The sequence below is a fragment of the Panicum virgatum genome, chromosome 2N (assembly GCF_016808335.1).
Source record: "Panicum virgatum strain AP13 chromosome 2N, P.virgatum_v5, whole genome shotgun sequence".
Lineage (NCBI taxonomy): Eukaryota > Viridiplantae > Streptophyta > Magnoliopsida > Poales > Poaceae > Panicum > Panicum virgatum.
Window position 1 is genome coordinate 61,773,310 of NC_053146.1, and position 27,807 is coordinate 61,801,116.

Sequence of the window (27,807 nt, forward strand, 5' to 3'; positions counted from 1 at the left end):
AACCGGAAATTACTCGACTTCTAAGTATCCTATATCTCGCGAGTGCAAAAAGTCACTCGACTTCTATCGAGAAGTATTAAGCATAGCATTTATATCGTCCTATACATGCTAGTATAATTCAGGGAAACCTAGGGATTATGCACTAGGGTTCCAATCAACTCATGAAGCGTAATGCACAAGTAATAAATACATATATAGGCGTCATAATTTCAATTAATAGGATGTGCACCGGGGCTTGCCTTTTTGCTGAGCGAGATTAGTATTACTTGCAGCCTTGGGCCGGGTCTTCACGAACTTCTTCCTGGCATGCTCCGCTAGCTCCTGGGCTTCACAACCAACTCATAGACGACGTCCTCGGCTACGGATTCTACATGAGTGCATGTGAGATGTCGATTAATGCAATGCATATTTGCTAAACATACATAGGCGATCATTGACCGAGTAATAATCAAACCAAATAAGTTTATAAAATAATGAGATCGAGCACGATAGCAATGTCACACATCTGGTATGAAATATTTTCCCTTTATTGACTCTATAAAAGACACAAACCAAACACACGACACACCCTAGCATTTTTCATAAATAAAAGGTGGAGTCATATTTGAAAACATGATTAACATAAAGGAAACGTGTCTTGAAGTGGTTGTATAGAACCAGTACCCGGAAACTTCATTCTGACCTACGTTACTAATTATTACTAAAGAATAGTTTAAAGTCACATTTCATCAATTACAAGGACAAGCTAGGAACTAGCAAAAATTATAGAGGGACATGCATGACCATATAAAAGAGAGGCTATGGTTCTAAATGTTATTTATATCATAAGTTCAGAGCCTAAAAATTTGGATGATACCGAGTAGCTCTTATAAAATTACTTTGGTTAAAGGCACATTCACGCAAAACAGAATAAAGCGTGTATGGACACATCTATACGCCTCTGATCATGACAAGATGCACAACTGTTATATGTTGAATGCTTGATGTTTAGACAAAGTAAAACCTGCTGTACATGTTTTCTGCAAGGGTTATTTTAACAATTAAAAGGCCAACGCTTAAAGATTCAACCAAAACCAGACCGTGCATGTTTTCTGGACATGAAAAATGTACAAGACACGAAAGTAAACCTACTGTACAATTTCTATGATTTTACCAATATTATAAATATAAAAACTTATAAATCATCACTTAGAATACAATTATACCTAACAATTTATTTTACATGGATTTATAATGATCTTATATATATATAAAGAAACTATTATTTCTAATTATTTTTTATTAGCGACCTATATGTTCCGAACATAAAACATTTACTAGTGATAAAACAATAGAAAACAACCCTAGCATGAAGTTTTCATGATTTATCAGCAAGCATAATTATTTATGCATATTTCTATTACTCATAAACTATTCATCAAACACTAACCAAGTTAAATCAATAACTCATGCACACGTACACTAATAAATCTGAAACTTTTACCACATCACATACATCACATGACTAATCTACCATAAAAATTTCACAGCAAAAGGAGCAACATAACTACATATATGATTTTATCCCTAACAAGCATGAATAAAATTCTAGGACAATATTTTTCCACCAACACATGTCATATTATAGGTTAATTGCATATATCTAATCACAAGGATTCCAAAAACATCTTTATTTTATATTTTATGATTTTCCATGATTTACTATGCATTTTCAAAGTTTACAGCCACTTAAACTAATATTTAAACTAGAGCAAAAACTATTTATAAAATGAAGATCAACCTGTAATAAAAGTTGTAGATCTTAGAACAAGGAATCCAACAAATTTTGGTTTGCATTTTTATGATTGTTCTATGATTTACTATGATTTTTCAAATTTTCAGCCAAACTATTACAAAAGAACCCTTCGCAGCACTATTCATATGAGTCATAGACTTCGCAGAAAACACCCTGGAATTCTTTCTATTGCTGTCTGGGGTCCCTGGTCGCGAAAACGGGGAGGGGTGAAAGGGGAACGGCGATTCCGGCCATGGGAGGGCTTGCTGGCGGCGAGGGAGGGGTGGAGGAGCGAGAGGAGATCTGCGCGGATCTGTAGGTGGCCTTGGAGCGCGAGGAGGTGGTCTGTGGCGGCGGCTCCACGGCGGGTGGCCGGCGGCGGCGGTGCTGTGCCGCTTCGGCGACATTCCGGCGAGCCATGGAGGTGATGGCCGGGCCCGGGAGCTTCGTTGGGACGAGAGCAAGCGGATTTAGGGGTTGGTGGAGGGCGGGACGAGCTCGGTCGACGGCTCGGCTTGGAGGTGCGGGCGGCGGCCATGGCAGGCGTGGCGAGACGGCGCGACGCGCGCGGCAACAGCGAGCGGAGGGCGAAGGTGTGTGCGTGGCGAACGAGAAGGCGAGCTCGAGAGAGTTCGGGAGCGGACGACGCGGCGCTCGGCGTGCGCACGGACGGCGCCGTGGCCAACTTGGCCACGGTGACCACGCACAAGGATGAGAGAGCAGAGAGAGCTACACGTATGCTCGATATTTTTGATCAAATTTGAATCTTCAAACTTCGTTTAACACTCCTAATTGAGGGCTAATTGAGGGGTGTTACAGCTGCGACGTCCGTGACGGCCGTCTCCTCCTAGAGCGCCTCCTTGTGGACGAGGACAGCGTCATCTTCCCCGAGCTCGCGGTGTGCGACCCCGTGTACTGGAGTTTCAGGCTGCTGCCTCCCATACCAGAAGAGCTAATCGCCTATGCCCAGGTCCAGGATGACAAGACCCGCCTTTTCGAGGCCTTCCTTGTGCCATCCGGACAGGAGGGGACATCGTTCAAAGTGATTGGCAGGACACACTGGAATGAAAGGCTGGTGGTATTTATCTTCTCCTCAGACTCTAACCTCTGGAGTCTTGGCGCATCTACCACTTGGGTTGATCTAGGTTTGAGCGCAGCACCACCAAACTTCATTCTGGGTTGGCCGCAGTATGAGCATGGCTGCTTCTACTGGAAAGTGAACAGGAGGAACAAGTTGCTCAAGCTCGACATGGACAGGATGGAGTTCTCCACTGTGAACCTCCCACCAGGCAACAATGGGCGAGAAGTTGTCATTGTGGAGCCAGGGGAAGGCAAGCTTGGGATGTTTAGTCTCACTAGGGATGGCAGAGATGTGCATTATTTCACCAGTATGAAAAGTAAGGCTGAGGAGATTGAGGCTAGTGAGTGGCTGGTGGAGAATACAATCCCTTTGCCATGCAATTGCAACATTGTTGGCGCATTTGAAGGATACATATTCTTGCAAGGTGTTGAAACACACCAAGGCAGAGTGGAGGCAGCGTGTTATTCCCTTGAGATTAAGACGTTGAAGATTGAGAGGGTCAACTCCATCAACTACCTTTATGTTCATATCCATCCTTATTTCGGGTACCCACCATTCATGTCGCCGCGGATGATAGAAATGGTAAGCTTCTTATGTGTTTTCCATGCATGTGCAGTTCTGTCATGTGTGAATTTGTTGAGTGAACTTGTTTATGTTTGTACTGTCTGTTTTAGGGTTCAATCGCTCATATTTAGCTTAGGTCGCGTGGTTGCATCTGATTCATCTTTGGATATTGTGGTTAATAACATGTGGCATGTGATCTGTGCTATTGTATATTTTAGCCTTTCTCAATCCATGTAACAAATTGGTCATGGTGGGTATTCTTAGTATACTTCAATCGATTAGCTAAAGTAGTTCTAGGTTAATATTTTTTGGGGATTGTTTATGTTAACATGATTTTCAAATACCTGACCATTTTTTGTTCTAGTTCCGTGTAAACGGAAACTTTTTTTACTGTGAAAAGACCATCTGTCATGGTCTCCCACACCATTCATGAAATGAAAAAGATCATTATACAGGACTAGTTTATTCACTATATTTTTGGACATGCAAACAAAGGGTATTATAGGATACAATATCACTAGCCTACAATTTTCTCTGTTTGGTTCTTTACTATTTCACATGTTGGTTTATAACAATATGGGCAGGTTTGGGACCAAGATGAATATGTTTTGTCAGCTTATTTATGAACATATATCTTGAAATAAAATACTTTACTTTATCAGGACATTCTGTGTCTTGTTAGGTATCATCATTCCTGCTGATTTCATCAACTAATAACAATGCAAATCCACTAGAACTCTAATAATCATATATATCTAAATATAAGCTAGTTAGCAGTCCCTTCCATCCAATAATGGATCAGCTTAGGTGTGTCCTGTCTTTCTAAATTTTCTAAGACAGATCTGTAGTTATGGAGAAGGATTCCAAGTTTATCATGTATGTGTTCACTCTTGGCTAGCTACCTACCTGACATGATTACATGCATGTTTATTATGTGGCATAAGATTGTGGAACTTAATTTTTTTCACTGGCATGTTCAAGGAATAAAAGTGTCTATTTAATTTTTGTGGAACTATGAGAAACTATATGTCACTGAAATATATGTCTCATCGAGTTTATATGGCAAAACTCTAACTATTGCCTTATGAAAGGATGCCTAAGTTTGGCTGAGGCCATTGGTTTTTATGGGGTATATGGGCTATGGCCTATCTGTTGCTTCACATCCATGTGCCTGGATTCTGATCCTGTTCTTGTCATTGATACATGTAGCCATTTTCAGTGTTTTTTGTGTGCATGCTGTGTTCAAACTTCAAACTTTGTACTGTGGCAACTAATCCATCCCTACATGCTGTAGTAGATATTTTTCATATAATCTCAGCAGAAATAGATGTACACTTATTCACAATCATGTTTTAAGCGATTCACAGTTTATTCTTTTTCTTGGAGTAATTTTAAAAATTACAATCACAGTAGCTAGATGCGGCAGAAGATATGTGAATTGATTCCATCATATTGCCTTTTCATTTCATGATCATGAAGTAGCTTCGTTCATATTTTTTTGTTAAAGTGGACCTAGAGGTCAACTGAATTACTTGAACAATGAGCTGGGAAAAGGAACAGAAAGTATGGCAATTACCATTCTTCCGAGTAAATTGATCCATGAAATAAGATAGGACAGTTGCATCAAGTCAATATAATGCAAATATATTAGTTCTGATATATATGTATTTCCTTTGCTTCTTAGTTCTGGTGGTAAAGTTTGAATTCGGAATGTAAGGTTAATAGAGGACTTAGAGGCGGTGCTTGTCAAGAATAATACAACATTATTCATCTATCCCATTTCTATTTGTAGAGCTAAAACCACTAGTGAATTGGATTGTGGAGACTACTAAAAAAAGGTCGGGTTATTTGCAGAAACAAATCAAATAGTAAATTTATTAAAGCTACGCCATTTTATCATTTGTTGTCCTTCATGACTACAGATTCATGTGTAAATTTATGTCTACAAGATTAATGCTTACTGCAACAGAATGACTGCATGTCTGGTAAAAAATATTAGTGTTATGCACCTTTAGTTTGGAGCCAAAACTACTTTTATGCAACTCGGCAGTTATGCTCTGCATTGCCACTGTAATTATATAGACAGTAAATTTTAAATGCATACTCCATATATTCAATGGTCTTTTCTAACTACATGCTGTTTTGCAGGACTAAATTCGCATCGAAGATGGAGCTTCTGTTTCATGTGCTGCTGGTCTGGAGCTAGGTGATGATGGATGCCTATTGCCCGTCTGTTGGGAATGTTATATGGCTATCCCATTCGACTGATATATGGTTTGTTGAACTGTATTGTTGAGTGTGTATGGTTATCCTTGTCTGCTTATACTGTGTACCGAACTCTACCGTCTGTTGTGTTTGTATGGTTATCTGTCAAACTCTACCGTCTGTTGAGTGTGTATGGTTATGTCGAATTGTCGACTGATACTGTCTGTTGAGTGTGTGATATGGTTATCGAACTTTACCAGAACAAAGTCATGTTGTTAGTTAAAACTCCCCGTGGTTAAGTGCCAACAGTTACTAGCATGTGATGTTGATGTTTTGGTGAACCAGCAGGATCGTGTGTTGAAATTGCAGAGACTTGCTGTTACTAGCATTATGTATATGTCGCCATGAGTCTTGCTGCTGGAGAAAGCATTGCATAGTCGTCTGAGACATCTAGCTAGGTGTGATTGCATGTTCTTGTTTTGTAGCAGAAAGTTTCCTTTTCCTGCCTTGATGAGCGAGATGGTATACCGATGGTGGTGGATCGGAGTAATCGGGACTGGTGCCTTGAGTGTTGAGTCCCGCGCATGACAGTTTGATGAGCAGTCGAGAAGGAACCGGCCGTGGCGGACCCTCCCGCCACCCAACGGGCCGGCCGGGGGAAGAAATGAGAAGCTAAAAGTCACCGGCTCCGGCGATGGCGCGGATGGTACGGGTGGATGGGTGGGATGACTCAACCCGCCGATGGTGATGGAATCCGAGGACGAGGGGTGTCGGGGGTGGAATGCATGCAGATGGCGGAGGAAGGCGTGGCCGGTGATGACGCCGCAGAACGCGGTGATGCAGCACGCGCAGGCTTGGATCAGGATCTCCGCGAGAAGGTCGTCGGCGGGCGAGGGGTCAGCACATGACATGCCCCGTCAACCCATCTGCGAGGCCATGGCGCACTTCAGGAACGGTGGCGGGGAAGGGTGGGGCCGTGGGTGAAATGGGATTGGCATTTGCCATATCTTTTTTTTTTCGTTTTCCTTTTCTTCAGGAACGGTGAGCTACCAGGCTTTTTTTTTTTTTTGCGGGGATGAGCTACCAGGCTGTGCCCATCGTTTTCTGAGGTCGCGCACGATGGCGGGCCGTGGCCCATGGCCTCGGCTGCGCAGAGAACTGCCTGCAATCGCCGACTTCGGCCGCGCCGCCGCCGCCTGCCCCGCCTTCCGCCGCGTCATCGCCGACCCCGCCTTCCTCCGCCGCGTGCGCGCCCTGCACCCGTCCCTCCTCCTCGGCTTCCTCACCTTCACGGGAGGGTTCCGCCCCGTCGAGCCGCCGTACGCCTCCGTCCCCGCCGCCCGCGCGGTCGCCCGCGCCGCCGACTTCAGCTACTCGTTCCTGCCCGGACCGAGCGGGTGGGTCGTCCGCGAAGCCCGCGACGGACGCGTCCTCCTCGACCGGAACGACGGAGGGGACGGCATCTTCACGAAGCTCGCCGTGTGCGATCCCTTGTTCCGCCGCTACATGGCGCTTCCCCCAATTCCTGAGGACCTGGCCGCCGCGGTCCAGCAACCGCACCTTTTGGATCTCGAGCGGAAGTTCGAGATCTTCCTCGTGCCGTCCGACCAGGAGGAGGCGGCGGTGGCACAGACGTCATTCAGGGTGGTTTGGATGGCGCAGTGCCCGACCATTCATCTTCTCATCTGTCACTGGGCAGTGGCATGCTGTTGCGTCCCCCACTTGGAACGATCTGGACCCTGCCAAGTCCCGTGTGACCATGACACGCCGTCTCCTGTACTTCCGCAGCTACGCTTACGGCTGTTTCTACTGGATGATGATGTCTATCACGCCCAATTTTCTTGTGCTCGACATGGCTAGGATGGAGTTCTCGCTTCTTAAGTACCCATCACACTTTAGTGGGCAGGCTTCTATCATTGTGGAGGCAGGAGAAGGCAGGCTGGGGATGTTTTCTTGCAATGCTCGGTTCGGAGAAAGCTTTGAACTGGATATCTTTTCGACAGTTAGGCCAAACCAAGGTGAGGGCACCAACAAATGGAAGACAATGAGGGGAGCAATACTACCCTATCAGTATAGGTACAAGATACTAGGTGTGGTCAACACTCGATTGCTGATACAAGGCGACCTGGAATTTGTCGATGAAGATTTTCTTCCGCCAAATGTGGAAGTTCTTTCGATAGCACTCAACATAGAATATGAGAGTGTTTGTGGAATGATTGACAAGGCTCAGCATCCTCTGCCACTCATTGGTTACCCGCCATCACTATCGTCACCAAGTATATGAGGTGGTAAGCGGTAAGCCTATTCTTTCAGCTTTTGGTTGTTCTTTGCTGTTTTCTTTAGCATTTTAGGATTGTAAAGTGCTTTGATAATTGAAATGTAACCTGGCTATGTACCTAAAATAGAGAAGGAAGGTCAGTTGAATTTATAGTTTAATGCTGCTTATCATGCACAAATACATGTGGCTGCCACATTACGTAAATATTGAGCTAATTGTCTTACATGATGCAAATGACAGTCCAAGTTATATTCTGCTAGCATTATGACCAAGACCAATGCAACATGTAATCTTTTGGAGCTTGGAAATTCAGGAGTGCGATGTATTGTTAGTTTTTAGGTGATTGATTTATTTGTCTGATTGGAAAGTTTGTGAAAGTCACTAACTCAGAGAATCGAAGCATTTATTTTCACTTCTACATGCATGTTATTTGTTCTGACTTTTGAAGCTATTAGACAGAACAAACTTAACATTATCCATGAAAATGTTCGAACAATCTGGACTAGATGTATTTGGTTACCTTCTGTAAATGCATTGGTAGATACATATTCACTGCTTTGCTTGTGCTAGCCTGCTAAGTGTGCTTGGTCTATAAGTGCAATTGACTTAAATTTTAGTGAGCTTGTTCGCGTGGTTCCCAATCGATTGCATTGCTAAGTATCTTTGTAACCATTTGTTTTCCTTTATGCAACGTTGTTCACTTGTTTGGGTAGAAGTTTCTCTACACTTTTGTCCTTAATCACAGTTTAAACAACCAGGGGATTCTACCTTTTCCTATCAGATAATGCACACATCTAATTGAGACATAAGTCATTACAAAACCATGCACACGAAAAAGGGATGCTGTAACCACTTTTATTAGCCTTTACACATTCGGAATCAAACTTCTGTGCACAACACGACCTCATCTGAGTTCTGTTGAAACCCTCTCGTCTGTAACCTGCCAAAGTTATCAACACAACTGCACAGAACATCCCCATCCCATTCTGATCGGTTTCATTGTGGTTGTAGTTTATTCTGTACATGTACAATCCTCCATATATAGATTGCTCTACAGACAAGGATATAGCACATATAGGCATATGGCTCAAATAGGTGCTAGAGCCGCTCCTTTAATTTGTGCAGTGCTCCAAGCAGAATTGTGGCATAGATACAATACTGGCAGCTGCATTGACACAATCCGTGAATTAGTTCTGCAATCTAGTTATCATTGCCATGAGTCATGATTGTAAAATAGGCTCAGCAGTTCAATTTGTGCAAGTTGGGCAAAGTTTCAAATAGCATTGAATTTCTTTTAGCTAATGGGTTAGTATCGTGGCAAGGAATATGATTGTCATATGAAACTGATAAGTCCAGTCGATGGTGCATGATGCCTAGGTTCTACTAGTAATTAAGTCAATTTGCTGGAGCAATATCTCACTTCCTTTGTCTTGCATATTTTCTAAAACGATAGGGCAATAGTTACTTAACATGTGTGTATTAAGATAGCCTGGATAGCAGGGAAATATTCAGTAGAAACTACCCCCTTAGTGGAATTAATTGTGAAAAACCCTCCATATCCAGAACAGCAGTTACATAGTTGTGTTTCAATAGCATGGTAAAATTTATACCTCGTAAATCTTTTGTTCTTGAACTGCAGTTGCATAGTAAGAAGGCTTCTGGTCCTTGTTGCTTCAGAATCGCACACCTATGAACTTACTCCCTCTGTCTCAAATTATTAATCATTTTGACTTTTTTATATTCATAAACTTTACTACGCATCTATATATGTATTATGTCTAGGTGCATAGCAAAGTCTATGAATCTAGAAAAGCCAAAGTGACTAATAATTTGGGACGGAGGGAGTACCAATTTTGATAGCTTTCTTTTTATTTAGATAAGAAAGGTTGCACCTACACACCTAACACCTAACCTATATTTGCATTTAAACCGAATGTACACTCATATTCTGCATAATGACATATTTAGCCTCTGAATTCTGAATGGATATTGTCATATTGGATCTAATAATGAGTGCTTGCACACTACATTTGGTTGCAGGATCTCGTATGCACTTGAATATGTATCATGTTGCTGGTGTGGACTAGTGTGATGTGGATTGAAAGCATGGCGAGTTTGCTGCATATCAGGGGTTTGGCTTTCGTCCTCTAGACTGTTGATGGCGTAAACTAGCAAGCTCCTACCTTTTGGTTTGTATGTCTAGAAACCTTGATGCTTTTCTATGAACTGAGCGCTTATAAATCCTATCCAGTATGTAGGCTACGACCTTCTTAATCTGAACGCTTCCCGAGTCTAGGAGCAGCATGTGTGCTATGACATTTGCTATCAGTTAAGCTTCTCAATGTTTCGTGCTAATAGTTGTGTTAGTTTTCGTCGTGGCTGCAATGTTGCCTCGAATGGAAATGGCGAGGTAGTCCAGCGTTCCCAGCAGCATGGTGCACTCCACCAGTACTCCACAATTCTGACGAGCAGATGAGCTGCATGAGCTTGCGTTGGTGCCTTGCAGCCTATGTATATGGTTCAATTTCAGTTCCAGCTCCGGAATGCCCTGTTCGGTGCTGATCTGCTTGCTTAAACCGGGAAGGTTTCCGGTGTCACATTCCAAGACGTTTTTGCTTCCACGGTGCAGACCGCAAAACCGCGTACTAATTCGAGTGCAGAACTGTTTGCGTACACGTCGAGCACGACAGATGAGCCCGTGATTCTGGACTTCGGTCGTGTGAGAGGCTGAGAGCGATGGGTACTATCAGTGACTGGAAGTCTATACTAGGTCGTAGCAGGAACGACGAGAAAGGCGGTGAGGAATTTGTTCGAGCAGCAGCGTTGGGGTCGGGCTGGGCGGATGATTCCTCGGCGGCCATGGTGTGATCGCGAGGCGTCGGCCCACGGAGAAAAGTGACATGGCTGGCCTGCCGGCTCGGCCCACACGTGGGGCACACACTTCGGCGCCGGAAATTCTATACATTTTTCGTAAAAAAATTTCTTCCCCACTTTCTAATGCTTGAGATTCGTACAAACTATTTCTGTTGGATCTTCCCAATTATAATCTTCTTTCTCCTCCCGCTCCCTTCCTCACCATGAGCCGCCGCCGCCACCCCCTAAGCCCGTCCGCCTGCCCGCGTTGTCACGAGTGCCCGCACGTCCACCTGCCTGTCGTGCGCTGCTGCTGCTAGCCGCGGCCGCCACTTGTTGCTGCTTTGTTGCTGCTGCGCTGCAGTTGCTAGCCGCGCGCACGCCGCCGCTTGCTGCTACTTTGTGCTGCTGCACTGCTGCTGCTGGTCGCCGCTGCTGCTTGCTGTGACTGTTGCGCGCTGCTGCTGCCGCACGCCGCCGCCGCTGCCGCGCCCCCTGCTGCGCCGACGCCGCCCGAGTGCGCCGCGGCCCGACGCCGTCCGAGCGAGCCGGAGCCGGAGAAGATGAGGGAAGATGTTGGGTCAACATTTTTAAAATATTGATTCAATATTTTCGAAATACTAGTTCAACATCTCTCAATTGTTGAATTAACTTTTTCAAAATATTGATTTAATATTTTTAAAATATTAGTTCAATATTTTTCAATTAAATATATTTTATTAGATTTTATATATAACTTGCTTAACTATCTTGTATATGTATATGTATAGGAGCCCCCTTCGGCGCTGTACGCGGGGGTGCGCCGCCGCCGCAACCTCACTCCCCAGTCCCCACGCTCTTCGAGGGCAGAAGAAACGGCATCGTTTCTCGCAAAGAACCCCCAGATCCCCCCACATTCCAGCTCTCTCCTCGCGAAAACCCTAAGGAAAAATTGGTTTCATAGCATCGAAAGATCATCGTTTCTGAAAAATACCATCAAAAGATCTCTGTTACGTAAAATACCATTGAAAGAATCATTCCGTTTCGAAAAATACCATTCCGTTAACTTTTGCAATGAACCGATCACCATTCTTTTTATTGGACAAACTAAAATATCTGTTTTACCCTCATCTTCTTCCCTTACTCTTCCTTCTTCCTTCCACGAGCACGTATCCGCCCGCTCCTGCTAACCTGCCCGGCTCCGCTCGCCGCTCCGCCCACCCCTGCCCACGCCACGCACCGTCGGCCTGTGCTCGTCACAGCTAGCTATAGCAGCAACAATAGCGGCTAAGCGGCATCGCCAGCGGCACTGGTGGTAGTGGCCGCTGTGTTCGTGCTCGTGCTGGTGGTGCAGGTGCGCAGCGGCTGCCAGCGGACGCGCTGCCAGCCTGCTACTGCTGCTGCTTGTGCTTGTCTCCGCAGAAGTATCGGAGGATGCAAGGCCCAGGAGCAGGTCCACAAAGCCATCCACGATAGGTGCTGCTGCTTGCCATTGCTGTTGATCTTGAGGTACCACGCCAGGCGCCGCCCTGTTGTGGAGCCCGTGCGCGGACACCATCTCCTCCATGGACGGGCGAAGTCCCTGTGCGAGCGGATGCGTGCTCGCGGGAGGACGAAGGAAGAGCAGAGGAAGAAGATGAGGGTAAAAGAGACATTTCACTTTGTCCTATGGACAGCAAAATGACTGGTTCATTACAAAAGTTAACGGAATGGTATTTTTTTGGAACGGAATGATTCTTTCAGTGGTATTTTACGTAACAGCGATCTTTCAGTGGTATTTTTCGAAAACGGTGATCTTTTAATACTATGAAACCAATTTTCCCAAACCCTAATCCCCACTCCTCCGCGGCCGCGTCTCGCTGGCGGTCGGCCCCGCACTCACGATGGCGTCGCCGCCGGCGGCGGGAGAGCTGCCCTTCACCCACGATATCCTCGCCGATATCCTGATCCGCCTCCCCTCCCTCGCCGACTTCGGCCGTGCCTGCGCGTCGTGCCCCGCGTTCCGCCGCGTCATCACCGGCCACTCCTTCCTCCGCCGCCTGCACGTGCTCCACCCGCCGTCGATCCTCGGCACCCGCACGTTCTTCGGGTTCCACCCCGCCGAGCTGCCCAACCCCGCCGCCCCCGCTGCCCGCGCCCTCGCGGAGGCCGCCGACTTCGACCTCTCGTTCCTCCCCAGACCGGGCTTCTGGATGGTCCGGGACGAGCGCGGCGGCTGCTTCGTCGCCGACCGCGACGAGGGCACGGATGACACCTTCACCACTATCGCCGTGTGCGACCCCTTGTTCCGCCGCTACGTGCTTCTCCCCCCTATCCCTGGGGATTTGGCAGCCACCGTCCAGCAGCCACTCATCGTCAATGCTGAGCGCAGATGCGATGTCTTCCTCGCTCCCTCTGACGACGAGGAGAGGGAGGCTGCGGCTGGGGCGCCAGAGTCATTCAAGGTGATTTGGATGGCTCATTGCCCAACTAAGCTGGTTGCGTTCGTCTTCTCTTCGACCAGCTGGCAGTGGCGAGCAGTAGCACCTGCCAGATGGAGGGATCTGAATCCTTTTATGCCTTCTGTAACTCAGTACATGCCTCTGCATTACCGCAACTACGCATATGGCTGTTTCTACTGGTCTCTGTCGGAGTTCCCCTATCCCCCAAATCTGATTGTGCTCGACATGGACAAGATGGAGTTCTACCGTGCCAATCCTCCGCCTAACCACAAGCTTGCGAAGTTTGCCATTGTTGAGTTAGGGGAAAATAGAGTTGGGATGTTCATGTTGGCCAGTAATAACATTGAAGGTGGTGCACTCCGACTCTTCAGTGCAAACAGGGAAACTCATGGTGGCTGTGCCAGCGAGTGGGTGCTAGAGAATGAAATTCTGCTTTCTCCCTCATTTAAGTATGCTATGCTAGGTGTTGCTGATGGGAAAGTACTCCTGGTGGTAACACAAGATGTTCGTTCTGCACCAGAGGTTCGATGTGTTTCACTAGATTTCAAGACATTGCAGCGTCAGGAGATCCAAGGGATGATTCACCCTGATTTCCGTCCCCTGACTCCCCTCCCACTCCCAGTCCTGTACATTGGTTACCCACCATCACTGTCATTGCCAACTATATGAAATGGTAAACTGGCTCTCATCATCTTTTGCTTAAACATTGCTGTTTACAACTTTACATGCATTGGTTTGGTACCTTTCATGTCCTGATGTGCTTGTTTTGGGTGTGTAAATGGTTCTGCGCTTCTACTAATTGTATTAGATGTCATGGTGTGGTGTCATTTGCATCTGCATCTTGTCCTTAATAATTAGCATCTTACCTTTTCTGTCACTTGATTGTTTATTAGTCTTAAAGGTAGTTTTTATTTAGATAGCTTCTTAGTCATTTGTTGCTTGGTGGTGTTTTAGAACTTGTGAGTCCTCTTCTTTTTTGCTTGAAATCTTGTCCAATGTTGTTTTTTTCTGCAATGGGGCATCCCAATGTTCATTATCAATGCAACCAAATTACAAAGCTTGTTCAAATGTAAGATCTACAAAGCATAAAAGAAGAAAGAAAGAGGAAAGTGTTCGAAAGTAAAATGTGCAAACCAACAGAAAGGGCCTTTTGTTTGTACAAGTGTCAAACCTATTTAAGGATTACTGCCCAAACTATCTATCTACAACCTAAAGAATTTCCTATCGATCACCAACAGCAGTTGACTAGCAACAAGCCTCAAAAGAACACCTGGAATGCAAAAAAGAATATTCAGATAAACAAAGACTACTCCATCGCCATCCTTGGACGTTGATTAATAGAAGCTTTTCTGATTGTTTATCATGTACTTGCTCCAGAAGTTTTGGAAAGTTTGGCATGTACTCCCTCCAGGCACAAATTAGTGACTTTTTTGGGATGCTGAAATAAACTATTTCAAAATTCAATTACAAATTAATTTTATGCGTTGAGTTTGGATATTGGAAAATGATGCAAAGGAGTTCCATAATAATATACTTTTGCTATGTGCTAGAAATATATTATAACAAAAAAATAGTAATGATAGTTGTGTTTCGGAGATCATGTCAACGATAATATACTGATGCGATTGATGTGTTAGCATTACTTATCTTGCATGATTCATGCACAAGTCTATCATACCTGTGTTGGGAAACTCTTTTGAAGTAATGATGTTAATGATTGCTTGTCAATTATCATGCATCCACAAATCTTTACATGCATCCACAGTTTGGTTGTACATGAGGTTACTGTCAATATAGTTAGCTACACTGGAATTACAGTATAGCTCTTCAAATTGTTTTGCATGGCATAAATAATAGTCCTGGCAGCTTGATGCTGGATGTAATATGATAAGGATAGGTCTATTTATGTTTAGACACCACTGCAACTGCAAGTATTGTAAATTTAGTTCAGATTTATCTGTGATGCAATCATAATAAAATATAACACTGATTAGTTTATTTACATACCTTAAGTATTAACAATATAATTCATATATGTAAAACTATATTTCTACTTTACTAAAGTTGACCTTTTGGTTACTGTAGCTTGCTTTATGTTGCCCCACGCAACGCTGGTTGTATGTAGCAGGGCTTACTGGCAACTTACATGGTTTTTTCGATAGGAAAAATTAGATCTGTACCATTAAAAGATCCTAAAGTTAGATATATACCATCGTGACCCACATGTCATTGACTCCCGTGAACCCTCGTCGATAATATGCAAAGGCTTTGCTTGCTTTTTCACTAAAGAAAAATACGGTTAAATAAAAGAGTAAATAAAATGTTGGTACACAATACCTGCACTGGGATAAACATCATCAAGATACACGCCATGACACGACTACTAGTTATGAAGCTGTAGTAATCTGCATGTCTTGTGATTTTTCTTTATCTTTCTACCAATGTTGATTTTAATGCGCATTTCTTGCTTGACTAGTTGCTGATCAAGTGAATATGTTGGTTATGCTGTCGCTGCAGTGTATAAGCTGCCTGCAGTGTATTCACTTGTTAAAACTTGGCATGATCTTAGGATGCAATAAGCTAGCTCTATACACATTTGAAGTAGATTGTAAATAGTAATGCGAAACTAAGTTTTTCACATTGCATCTATTAAATGAAGGTTGGTTCCTCACTGGCTCACTCTTCATCCAATCGCAGGGCTAACCATCATCTTTTGCCTTCTTTGGAGTTTGGAGTGACGCTGCTGATGCTGGATGCAAGGTGGAACTTGTGCTGGGGCTTTGGTCTTTGCTCGTTGATAGTTTACCCCGTCAGCCTAACTGGTCGTGTTTGTCAAGCAAGACATTATGCTTCTGTAGGCGGCTAAATGTAGTAATAGCTAGTATGGTACAGTGTTGCCATAACCATGTCAAACTCTAGAATGTAATCTGGGTGGTGGTTTCGGTTGATCTGGAGCCGAACTGATGGATGGCTCATGGCTCCCACTTCCTACGTACCCATTGAACTTCACAAGTGTGTAGGAGTATGTTGTTTGTTGGTTGTTATTTGTTAATCTTTCCCTACGTTTGAATGTGAACGCTTGATACTTGTGATGTGGCCACTAAACATCAGGAGCTTCCCTAGCGCTCAACAAGATAAACACCAACGTGTTCAACGATCAACACGATAACACCAACGTCCAACGTGAAAACGTGACGACACCAACGTGGTCGTGCGCAGCTGGGCCTAGTTGGCCGTTGACACGTATCGGATGAACGAAAACCCTCCGGGCTCCGGTGGCCCTGCATCACCGTGCGCGCCGCTGCGGTGGACCAGACCCCCTTCCGGCCTTCCCGGCCTCGGGAACCCCCTTCTCGCCTCGAGACGCGCGGGATGGAGGTGGACGACGGCTCAATAAACGCGCAGTAGAGCTTTGTTTACTTCCCCGGGTGTGTTTAGTTCCCACCAAATTTCCAAACTTTCCATCACATCTATCACATCTCCTATCACATCGAAACATTAAATATAGTAAATAACCCATGCATGGAGTACTAAATGTAGTTAAATAAAAAAATTAATTGCATAGTTTTAATGTACGTTGCGAGACGAATCTTTTGAGCCTAGTTAGGTCAAGGTAGGACAATATTTACCACAAAAAAACGAAAAGTACTACAATGTGCTATAGTGACTGATGTGACTTTTTCTCCCCCTTTTCACCTCATCTAAACACAGCCCCCGTTAAAAACTTTACGCACCAATCAAATCAATTTTTGAAAGCATAGCGTAAGTCGAAAAAAATCAGTTTTCATAGATTACCTGTAAATTGCGTGACGAATTTTTAAACCAAATTAGTCTGTAATTAGCCAATAAATTGCTACAATAAATATGTGCTAGTGACAAATTAAATTCGTCTCGTAGTTTACAGACGAGTTATGTAACTAGTTTTGTAATTATTCTATATTTAAGCTATCGTTTAGATCCAAAAATTTTTGACCAAAAACGTCACATCAACTGTTTGGACATATGTATTGAGCATTAAATGTGGATGAAAATAATCAATTGCACAGTTTGCATGTAAATTGCGAGATGAATCTTTTGAGCCTAATTACGCTATGATTTGATAATGTGGTGTTATAATAAATATTTGCTAATGACGAATTAGTTAGGCTTAATAAATTCGTCTCGCAGTTTACAAACGAAATCTGTAATTTATTTTGTTATCAGTTTACGTTTAATACTACAAAAACTTTACACTAAAAGAACTAAATATATCCTAATATTTTAAATATGAAAAATTTCATTTAAAAATTTTACCAACGAAACACCCCCGCTTTTCTTTGGGTGGAGGTGGGGCAGGCGCAGTAACTCCTCCTGAGTACCGTCACCTACTCACCCTCACCTTCAAGTCTCGCTCTCGCCGGCCTCTCTCATAAACAGTGTCACCCCGTAAACACAAAAAAAACTCGTAAACATAAAAAAGTAAAAAAGAACTTTACTAATTTGAAGTACTAAATGAAGTCTATTTATAAAAATATTTGCATGGTTGGGCTGTAAATCGCGAGACGAATCTAATGAGCCTATTTAATCCATGATTTGCAACAGTGATGCTACAGTAACCATCCGCTAATTATTGATTAATCATGGATTAATTAGTATCATTAGATTCGTCTCGCGATTTACAACTCATCTGTGAAAAAGTTTTGTAAATAGACATCATTTAGTATTTTAAATTGGCAAGATTCCCACGCAATTTTTTTTTTGCGTTTACATGTAAAACGATCTAAACACACGTCTCTCTCGCTCTCTCTCGCCAAAATCCATACCCCATTTCTTCTAAAAAAAATATCCAAACCCCACGCCGCCCGCGATGGACCTGCCCTTCTCCGACGACATCCTCGCGGAGATCCTCATCCGCCTCCCCGCGCTCGTGGACCTGGGCCGCGCCTGCGCGTCCTGCCCCGCCTTCCGCCGCGTCATCACCGGCCGCGCCTTCCTCCGCCGCCTGCACGCGCTCCACCCGCCGTCGCTCCTCGGCTTCCACACATTATCCGCGCAATTCCACCCCATCGACTCATCGAGCCGCCCCACTCCGCCGCCCGCGCGGCCCGCGCCGAGGCCGACGCCGCCGACTTCGGGTTCTCGTTCCTCCCCAGGCCGGGCTTCTGGATGGTCCGCGACGCCTGCGGCGGCCGCTTCGTCCTCGACCGCGACGAGGGCGCGGGTCCTGCATCCACCACGATAGCGGTCTGCGACCCTTCCGTCGCTACGTGCTTCTTCCCCCAATCCCCGACGACTTGGCCGCCGCTGTCGAGCGGCCGCTCCCCGTGAATGGCGAGCGTACATGCGACGTGTTCTTTGCTCCCAGCGGCGGCGAGGGGGAGGAGGCGCTTGCCGTGGCAGGAGCGGCTGAGTCGTCGTTCAGGGTGATCTGGATGGCCCAATGCCGAACCAAGCTGGTTGCATTCGTCTTCTCTTCTGCCAGCAGGCAGTGGCGGGCCACTGCATCTCCCAGCTGGCGCGATCTGAACCCTCGCGTGCGTCCTGTCGCTGAACGCTCGCCGCTGCATTGGCGCAGCTATGCATATGGCTGTTTCTACTGGTTTTGTTCGGGACTCCCCTACCGCTGGCGCTTCAATCTGATTGTGCTAGACATGGGCAGGATGGAGTTCTACCGAGTCGCTCATCCGGCTCGCTACATGCCTGAGGAATTTGCTATGGTGGAGTTAGGGGAAAGCAGACGTGGGATGTTCATGCTTTTTGGTGGGAATTACAATGAAAATTCTGTACTGCAGCTGTTTAGTTCAAACAGGCCTAATCACGGTGAGGGTGCCAGCGAGTGGGTGCTAGAGAATAGAGTCAGCCTGTCTCCCACAAATAAGTTTGACATGCTAGGTGTTGCTGATGGGAAATTGCTGCTGCAAGGAACACCAGAGTTTGGTTGTATGTCGCTGGATTTCAAAACTTCACAGCTTCAGAGGGTTCGAGGGATGATTTACCCTGGTTACTGGCCCCTAGCCCTGTATACCGGTTACCCACCGTCACTGTCACTGCCTACGATATGAAGTGGTAAGCTTGCTCTCATAGTCTCATACTCTCATGTCTTTGCTTGCAAACTGACTGACTGGGATTTCTTATGTATCTTGCTCTGTTTTTCACTTTTTCTCATTAGATGTATATATGTTGTTGTAGTTGCATCAATATTGGCTCATTTATGATTGGCAATTTATCTTTTCAGGTGCTTGATTATCTAGTTGTGTTGCATGTATTTATTGTTTAGATAGTTTCTTTATGTGTTAGGCTTGGCAGATGATGGTGTTGAAGCTTGTGGTTCTTTCACTCCCCTTCTTTATTTTGCTCAACCATGTACCTTTTTCCTTCGAAGTACTATTCAACAGTGTTGTGGTGTAGTATTATGTCGTCTGTTACTATATATATTTTAGTCTTTGGCCCTTGTTTTCACCTAGCTAGGTTAGGGTTAAGTCTACTTCCTTTCCAACTGATGGCATAAGTAGGTGTGGTTATATATATTTTTCCGTACAGATGACTAATGGTTTAAGTAGTGATGAGCCACTGCCTGTATTTCATCCACAAGTCTGTATGCTGCTTAAGTGCTCAGATAAAATACTGAGATTCTACATAAAGTCAGTTTTTTTCTTCCTGCTGTACTCTAAAATTTCTTCATATAGTTTAGGCTGACTCTTTTGAACAAGTATTTGGCTCCGGTTCAATTTACTCCCTTTTGCTCGTATTTGGATCATTTCTATTGATTGCATCGCTCATTTCCTTTTTGATCGATTGCATTACTCCGTGTATGTGTAGTCTCTTTGTATGTCCAACAACAACAACAACGTAGCTTTTTTCCCCAAGAAAGTTGGGGTAGGCTAGAGATGAAACCCGAAAGAAATAAGTTCAAGGTTCAGGCACATTGATAGCTAGTCTCCAAGCGCTCCTATCCAAAGCTATCTCTTTAGAGATATTCCAATCCTTAAGGTCTCTCTTAACCGAATCATTCAACGTCAGTTTAGGTCTACCTCTACCCCTCTTTACATTATCGATCCGCTCAAGAACCCTATTACGCACCGGCGTCTCAGGAGGCCTTCGTTGGACATGTCCAAACCATCTCAGCCGATGCTGGGTAAGTTTCTCCTCAATTGGTGCCACCCCGACCCTATCCCGAATAACTTCGTTCCGGACTCTATCCTTCCTTGTGTGCCCGCAAAACCACCGCAATATGCGCATCTCTGCTACACTCAGTTGCTGGACATGTCGCCTTTTGTAGGCCAACATTCAGCACCGTATAACATCGCCGGACGAATTGCTGTCCTATAGAATTTGCCTTTTAGCTTTTGTGGCACCCTCTTGTCACAAAGGATGCCAGAAGCTTGCCGTCATTTCAACCAGCCAACTGAAATTCTATGCCTAACATCTTCATCAATGTCGCCATCCTTTTGTAGCACCGATCCTAAATACCGAAAAGTATCCTTCTGGACCACCACTTGCCTATCTAGACTAATGTCTCCCCCTCATGCCTAGTCGCGCTGAAATCGCACATCATGTACTCGGTCTTGGTCCTACTAAGTCTGAACCCTTTCGACTCTAACGTGCGTCTCCACAGCTCTAACTTCCTATTAACCCGTGTAGGTCTCTTTGTATGTCCAAATTCCAAAATTACAAACTTCTTGGAGTTCCAATACTCCGTGTATGCAATGATTGTATCATTTCCTATTACGCATGTTATGTGCACTCATCCATCATGTCCTTTTTTCTGTTGAAGTAATTATGTTGATTATTACCTTTTCTTTTGCAATTCATGCACAGATCTTTCAACGTTTGTAATAGTAGTTTGGTATATGCAGATGCGGTTCTAATTTCTATGCATATAGATAGCTACAGTTTGCTTCATAGGTGGAGTACCCATATAGTTTTTTTTTTCGAACTGATCACTTTACATGGCACTGTGTAACAGTGCTTGGGCGTACGCTACCTGAACAATATAACACGAGATAGTATTAGTTTCATTATGTTCATCCATAATTATCACTTCATCTGTACTGCTATTTCAGCATAATGAAAATGGCACTGAATTAATTGATCAATAATCTGAAAATGCTTTTTTGTGATGCTAAACTTTACTTATTTTTTGTAGTTTTAGCCTTCTAGGTGTTTGTCTGAAATATATGTCTTGAGATGCAATTAAATACCTTGAGGACCGAGGATGAGAAACCTGTGTGGTAGGGTCATACAGGCACACTGCTATGGCTTTAAGCGTTGGAAGTGTATTGTATACCTTACAGCATAGAGAATACTGATTTAGCGAAACTGTCAAACTCAGTGTTTGGATTGCATCTAACAACAGTTGCTTCTCACTCATCTTTTGCAGTGGGGTGCTTTAGCTGCTTTTGTGTCATGCTGTTCGTATGCACTGCCCAACTGCCAGATGGATGTCATACTGGACGGCGTGCCTGGCAGAGATGGAGATGGATAACATGCTAGCTTGACCCTCTGCTTCGGCTGGTTGCTAGTTATCCTTCAATCTAACGCATAATGCTCAATGTAATATCAAGTAGTCCAATTAGATGTTAGTAGATGCGGTGTTGCCCTGGACTTGTTAAACTCCAGCATGTAATGTGGCCACTTAGGTGGTTGAACACAGTTAACCTGGACCTCAACTGATGGGTGGTAACCTTTTGGTTATATATATGTGCACAGGGTATTGATGCTTTCTTATAATTTGAACACCAATAGCGTCTTGTGGTGCGTATTATGGACGCAAGAACTTGTTAAAATGCTTTCATTATGTTAAACAACAATGCATGTACCCTAGTGTCGATTTGCTGCATGAGGCTTGAACAGAGTGATGCATTCTTGCAGTGTTCAGGTATTTTCCAGAGTGCATAGCTGAAGGCGCATCTCACGTTCTATTTCTTCAGTAGCCCAAAGTCAAGCTGCTTATTTCGATTCGCAAAGACGGCTCCTGGATGCGCCTGTTAGCTTGTGCTTAAAACTACTCACCCACTTGAAGCACCTCAAGTTTTGCTTCATAGTGCTTTACTACTTTTCATGGGGGACACTTGGAACATGGAAACACATACCAAGGACAGGGCAGTTCCATAGGAGTTTGAAATCAATTTCGGCCACTCCAAACGATCGATTTTCCTAGAATCCTAAATTCACAAGAAAATTCGGACTCGAACACGGTCAGGGTCAGTGCAGGGAGAATTGGAGAAAGACAATGGAGAAATTTCTGCATGGGGGTGGTCGGTAAATGAAATAACGACCACCCCGAGCCCCATTCACCTCGGCCCGCCGCCCCGCGCCACGGGACGGGCGCAGCCGGAGCGCGCGGCGTCGTCATGGCGCGCGCACGATCTGTGCAGCGCCTGCGCCTTTCTCCTTCCTCAGCTCGCGAGCGGCAGGCAGCCAGCAGGCTGCACCCTCGCCGGCGCGGTGTAGCTCAAGAGTCAGCTGTCGTCAGGATGCGGCGATCCTGTCCGCGGCGCGGCCGTTCGCTGTTCTATCCACTGCTGTCCAGGACGCGCTTCAGGCATGAACAGAAGAACAGTTCGTCACCTATCTGCCAGCCGTGACCTGCACCTGCACGGCTGCAGAGCCGCGGGCGGCGCACCCCGCGTGCGAAGCTCTGGACGTACGGCGGACCGGCCGGGCGGGCACCAAGCAGCCCGGGCTCTCGCGTTTGTAAAGGTTCCGATCCTTTGCGCGCCCTTCCTGCCGGCGGCTTGGTTCAGATGCATGTGGTGGGGCTATCCAAGTCTGCAGCCGGAAGCAGCCAGCTTGCTGCTTTGCTGGAGCAGCCGAACACGGTGATAGACTGAAGCAAAGAAAGAGAACTAGGTCTATGCTACCCGTTGAATTAGACTTTCAAGCTCTAACCGCTGCCTTTTTAGAGGAATTACGGCAGGCAAATTGCTGAACTGAACATGTGTTAAAATGTTGAGCGTTTGCATACAAATTCTGTATATATGGTAGGCAAATTGTACTGTCATGTTACCCACACTGAAAAGCCTATACAAATTTTCTTTCAAAGTGTGCAAATGAAAAAACTTAAATACTGAAAAGGGGTGTTTTGCGTTGAGCTGGTGACACAACTTTCTCACTTCTCATGATTCTTTTCTTGAGTCTGGAAGTTGAATGGGATGATGAATCACAGGCACTGCCTTGGAGATGAGGATCGGAGTCAAACCATCGGAATTAAGCAATGAAGTCATCATGGTCGCGTGGACGACCCAATGTGATCGAATTGATCTCATATTCTCCATAATAAAAACTACTCCCTCCGTTTCAAATTATAGGTCGTTTAACTTTTTTGATACTAAATTTGACTACTCGTCTTATTTAAAAAATTTATGCAAACATAGTCAAATTTAAACCATTCTTCAAGAACTTGTATTAATAAAGCAAGCCACAACAAGAGAAGTGATGTTTTGCACAAATTTTTGAATAAGACGAGTGGTCAAACTTGAGGTTGAAAAAGTCAAACGACCTATAATTTGGAACAGAGGGAGTATGAATTTAGAAAAACTAAAATTACTGATAATTTAGGATAGATGGAGTAGTTTGTAGTATTTTATAAAAAAACTATGTCTAAGAGTTGTTCGTAAGTGTGTCATCAAATGGGTACGAAAAAAAGTGAATAGTGGCACCAGTAGGCAAGTGTAATAGTCGACATTCCTAATAATGAAGATGACTTCTCAGATGTATAGAACGCCATGTGAAAAAGTGTTTTGAACAACGTGTAAATACTTAGATCAAATAAATTGCATAATTTTATAGTACTGTTACTAAAATTGTAAATTTGGTAACCGTGTTATGAGGATGAAACTCCTCCCAAAACCCTTGAAACTTCCACTCATCTCTTGTAGTGATGTTATCATGTTGGGAAATTTACTGATACGGTATAACATTTAGCGTTTATAAAACTTCTTATGAACCGTTACCGAGACTGGCACCACATGAAATTGTCAATAAAAACCCTCGAGCCAAACTCTGAAAAAAAAGAAACTATAAAATTGTGAATTGGCGAGTGAAAACGGTACTAGTAGTTCACAAGAGAGCCCACGAACCTGCTGCTCAAAACGTTCGTCACTCGGAAAAAAACACGTGCCCGTCACTCGCCCCCTCGTCTCCCTTTCTTCTCACCGGCTCACCGCGCAGTCGCGCACTGCCGCCGCATAGCGCCGCCCCTACCTCCCCAAACGCGCAAACCCTAAACCCACCGATCCCCTCTGTTCGATCTTCCCATAATCCCACCTCGCCGGGCGCCGGCCGCCGATTGGCCGCCGCCATGGCCTTGCCGGCGCCGCCGATACTCGACCCCCAGGCGTTGGGGTCGCTACCGACCCTCACCGATGAGATCCTTGAGGAAATCTTCCTCCACCTGCCCACCCCGGCCGACGTGGCCCGCGCCTCCGCCGCCTGCACCCCCTTCCGCCGGATCATCACCGCCCGCTCCTTCCTCCGCCGCTTCCGCACCATCCACCCACCGCCTCTCCTGGGCTTCGCCGCCTACGAGGGATTTCACCCCGCGCAGCCGCCCCACCCCTCCGCGCCGCTTGCTCGCGCCTTCGCCGACGCCGCCGACTTCTCCTACTCCTTCGTGCCCCCCGGGAGGTGGCCCACGCCCTGGCGTCCCCGCGACGTTCTCCAGGGCCGTGTCCTCCTGGAGTGCACCCCTGATTGCGACCCCGGGTTTGAATACTACGCCACCGTCTTGCTGAGGGATCTCGACCTCGCGGTGTGTGATCCCTTATCCCGGCGATACAGCCTGCTCCCTAGCATACCCAAAACCCTAAGGGGTCAGCACAAGCACCTCATTGATTTCGGTGTTTTCTTCGCTCCTACCGGTGAAGATGAGGACGAGACAGCATTCAGAGTGGTATGTGTGGCGTGTAATAAAACTATGGTGGTTGTGTTTGAATTTTCCTCCATCACTGGACAATGGCACATCCCTGCATATCTCAGCTGTAGTTCACTGGGCACTGTCATGCCCGACAGCCGGTACAGCTCCTCCTGTCGTGATCATGAGCAGGGTCGCTTCTACTGGATGGTGCCTTGGAGGAACAAATTGCTTGTGCTTGATGTGTTCAGTATGGAGATATCCATTGTCAACAGCAATCTGGCTAACTACCATATGCATGACAGTGGGAAGCCTCTCATTGTACTGGGTAGAGATAGAACCCCTGAGGTGTTTTTTCTTGCTGATTGCTTTGGGGATGGCCCAACTGACATAATTCGCATCACAAAGGAAAATGGCAGTGGATCTTCAGATGCATGGCAACTCGAAAATATGATATCATTGCCAACCCAGTATAACTATTTCACCTTGGGTGCAGCTGAGGGATTCTTATTCCTTCGTGGCACTCTGCAAGATCAGAACTCAGAGTATTCGTCGGGTTACTCGTCGGAGGACTCTTCGGAGAACTCAGCACACCTGTCGGCAGAAGCTCCAGATGTTGAATATTTGTCACTTGATGTCAAGACTTCTGAACGTAAGAAGGTCTGTGTGATGAAGCGGTACTTCCACACTGTCTTCTCATACTTTGGCTACCCACCACCATTGGCAAAACCAACTATATAAACTGGTAAGTGTCGTCATACTCTTACTGTGCTTATTATATGTCTGCAAATACTGTGATTCTCTCATGTTAAGCAGTTTCTTTTCTGATGTGGATGTGGTTGACTATAAAGTGTTTGATAAGAACATATGTTTAACTTGTCTTCCCTTTGTTCCTGAAAAATCAATGTCTTTCTTTTTCACAAATGGGCTAAATTAAACAACTCATTCAGTTTATGTAGATGCTTGTTGAAACAACTTGTCTAATAGCCGGGTATAGTGGAGGGTAATAGTTTTTATTTATCCGATTGTCCTTTGATACATCTACAAGCAAGCCCCTACAAGTAACAGTTTTTATTAATTTGATTGGTTGTTCATATATCTGCAAGCAAACCCCTAAAATGTACTGTTACGTTGGACTGGACAAGGTTCTCATCTTCTGCCATATTATCTAAGCATATCTTTAGTTGTAGCATATTTTCTTTTGTGAGGGAAATACAGTTGGGGATTTATTGTAGCATCTTGTAAGGGCTTTTTACTGATTGTTTTTAACTATTTTTTGATGCACACCCTTTTTTAATGGATCATGTTGAACATTGTCATCTTTTTTCATTTAGTTTTTCTACTAGCAAGAGTTCTTGTTTAACTTAATTGTGCAGACTGTGCACATGTTTGTTCAAGGAGCTGATGTTCTGAAGTTTGAGTTCAGAGTTGTATCAGAAGCTAATGTATGCTTATTCATGCTCATATTCTGTCTGCTAGACTGCTACCAGTTGCTGTTGCTACTTATACATGGTCCATGACAGACCCATAATCGCGCCAAACTCATGGCAATTCTTGAGATGGTACTTATTCAATTCGATACTAATCTCCTATTCCATTTTGGATCAAATGTAGAAATCAATTCAGGGGAATTGTTTTCTAACTTGTTCCATTCCTACTTTATCAAGTTTTGTGTTGTGTACACTTAAGTAGCTTAATTGGGTTCTCCACTTCCACGACTGGGCACTCATGTTCCTTCTTCGCTGAAGCTTATGGTGATGTGTATAGACAGACATTCTGTTTGCGAACCTCTTTTCCACTTGACTTTGGTGAATTTGGTGTATTCGCAAGGGGATTGCTTAGTTCAAATCAATCTTGAATTCTGTCTGAGTTCAGCATTCCAGCCTATTTCAAACTATGTAGTAATTTGGAGCTGATAACAGTGCCTGAGGGCTTCCGATGCCTTTATTAATTGTTGACATGATTATAGTGATTTTGGCTTTGATGCCCTTATTAGTTGTTCACACTTCACACCCTGTCTTTTCTTTTTCTGGAGTTAATGAACCTTTTAAACTGTAGCTTTTCTAAACAAGAATTGTTCTTATAGTGGAATTGTGGAAGTTTTTAAAGATTTGGTCGCATGTACAGTCACATATTCTCAGTTTTAACTAGATTCATCTGCAGGGATTAATGTACGTGCTTTTGGGCCCTCAGTTTGAACACTCATCTGATGTTTGCAAGGAGGAATGGAGGGTGGTCATGATGGGGCGGCACTTCATGATGGACCCTTAGTGATTTAGTAGTCGTCAAAAACTTGTTGTAGTTTACTTGCGTCCGCATGACTAAATGCGATAATGCGAATCATGTCGTGTCAAGGTCAATCGGTTTGAACACTAATCGTGCATGCTTTGTGGTTCTGTTGACCTGTTATGGTTACTTCTGGATGGAATTCTCTTTTGAGTTTGAAATGCTGTGTCCGGCACGTGGCGCGCACCCACTACCCAAAGTGTATGTGTATCTAGCACTGGCCGACTCATATAAGCGGGCCCACATCGTATTTTATCACGAACCACATCCCTCGATCTAATTTCCATTTCTAACTAGTTAGTACCCCGCGCGTTGCCGCGGGCAGCCTTGTCATTCATAATTAAGCCAAAAAGTAATATTTATAGAATCACGAAACCTTTTAGTCGGTATTATTTGTGGACGTCATGGTTGATCGTATTAAATTTTACATGGTCACCAGAAGTTTAATATTTAGTGACACAAAAGCAGAAGAGACATATTTCCATTGTTGCTGCATTGACAAAAACATACACG

General features: G+C 44.7%; 3 protein-coding genes and 2 pseudogenes across 5 annotated transcripts; all 5 read left to right on the forward strand.

The window, feature by feature from the left end:
• The first annotated feature begins 3,007 nt into the window (after nt 1-3,007).
• LOC120658976 lies at nt 3,008-5,942 on the forward strand. The gene is made up of 2 exons (XM_039937074.1): nt 3,008-3,437; nt 5,568-5,942. The coding sequence occupies exons 1-2, from the start codon at nt 3,024-3,026 to the stop codon at nt 5,571-5,573; spliced, it is 420 nt and encodes a 139-aa protein (XP_039793008.1). The 5' UTR covers nt 3,008-3,023; the 3' UTR covers nt 5,574-5,942.
• An 801-nt stretch (nt 5,943-6,743) lies between these two features.
• Nucleotides 6,744-10,215, forward strand: LOC120662869 (annotated as a pseudogene).
• Nucleotides 10,216-11,543: 1,328 nt separating this feature from the next.
• Nucleotides 11,544-16,237, forward strand: LOC120661643. Of its 2 annotated transcripts, none has more exons than XM_039940549.1 (3): nt 11,544-11,674; nt 12,562-13,848; nt 15,873-16,237. In XM_039940549.1, exon 2 carries the CDS (start codon nt 12,618-12,620, stop codon nt 13,842-13,844), a length of 1,227 nt encoding a protein of 408 aa, XP_039796483.1. In that variant the 5' UTR covers nt 11,544-11,674; nt 12,562-12,617; the 3' UTR covers nt 13,845-13,848; nt 15,873-16,237. The 2 variants fall into 2 exon arrangements, with proteins under 2 accessions (XP_039796483.1, XP_039796484.1); XM_039940550.1 differs by having other exon boundaries at nt 11,544-11,670; nt 12,558-13,848.
• Nucleotides 16,238-17,952: 1,715 nt separating this feature from the next.
• On the forward strand, nt 17,953-21,890 carry LOC120661645 (annotated as a pseudogene).
• A 2,368-nt stretch (nt 21,891-24,258) lies between these two features.
• On the forward strand, nt 24,259-27,455 carry LOC120661647. Of its 2 annotated transcripts, XR_005669987.1 has the most exons (3): nt 24,259-25,753; nt 26,488-26,570; nt 27,172-27,455. XR_005669987.1 is itself a non-coding variant. In XM_039940553.1 (2 exons), exon 1 carries the CDS (start codon nt 24,457-24,459, stop codon nt 25,747-25,749), a length of 1,293 nt encoding a protein of 430 aa, XP_039796487.1. In that variant the 5' UTR covers nt 24,261-24,456; the 3' UTR covers nt 25,750-25,753; nt 27,172-27,455. The 2 variants fall into 2 exon arrangements, 1 of the variants encoding a protein (XP_039796487.1); XM_039940553.1 differs by lacking the exon at nt 26,488-26,570 and having other exon boundaries at nt 24,261-25,753.
• The last annotated feature ends 352 nt before the right edge of the window (nt 27,456-27,807 follow it).

What these genes read in the sequence shown, in the direction of transcription:
- LOC120658976 (XM_039937074.1), top strand. Translation starts at nt 3,024, where the DNA reads ATGGACAGGATGGAGTTCTCCACTGTGAACCTCCCACCAGGCAACAAT.
- LOC120661643 (XM_039940549.1), top strand. Translation starts at nt 12,618, where the DNA reads ATGGCGTCGCCGCCGGCGGCGGGAGAGCTGCCCTTCACCCACGATATC.
- LOC120661647 (XM_039940553.1), top strand. Translation starts at nt 24,457, where the DNA reads ATGGCCTTGCCGGCGCCGCCGATACTCGACCCCCAGGCGTTGGGGTCG.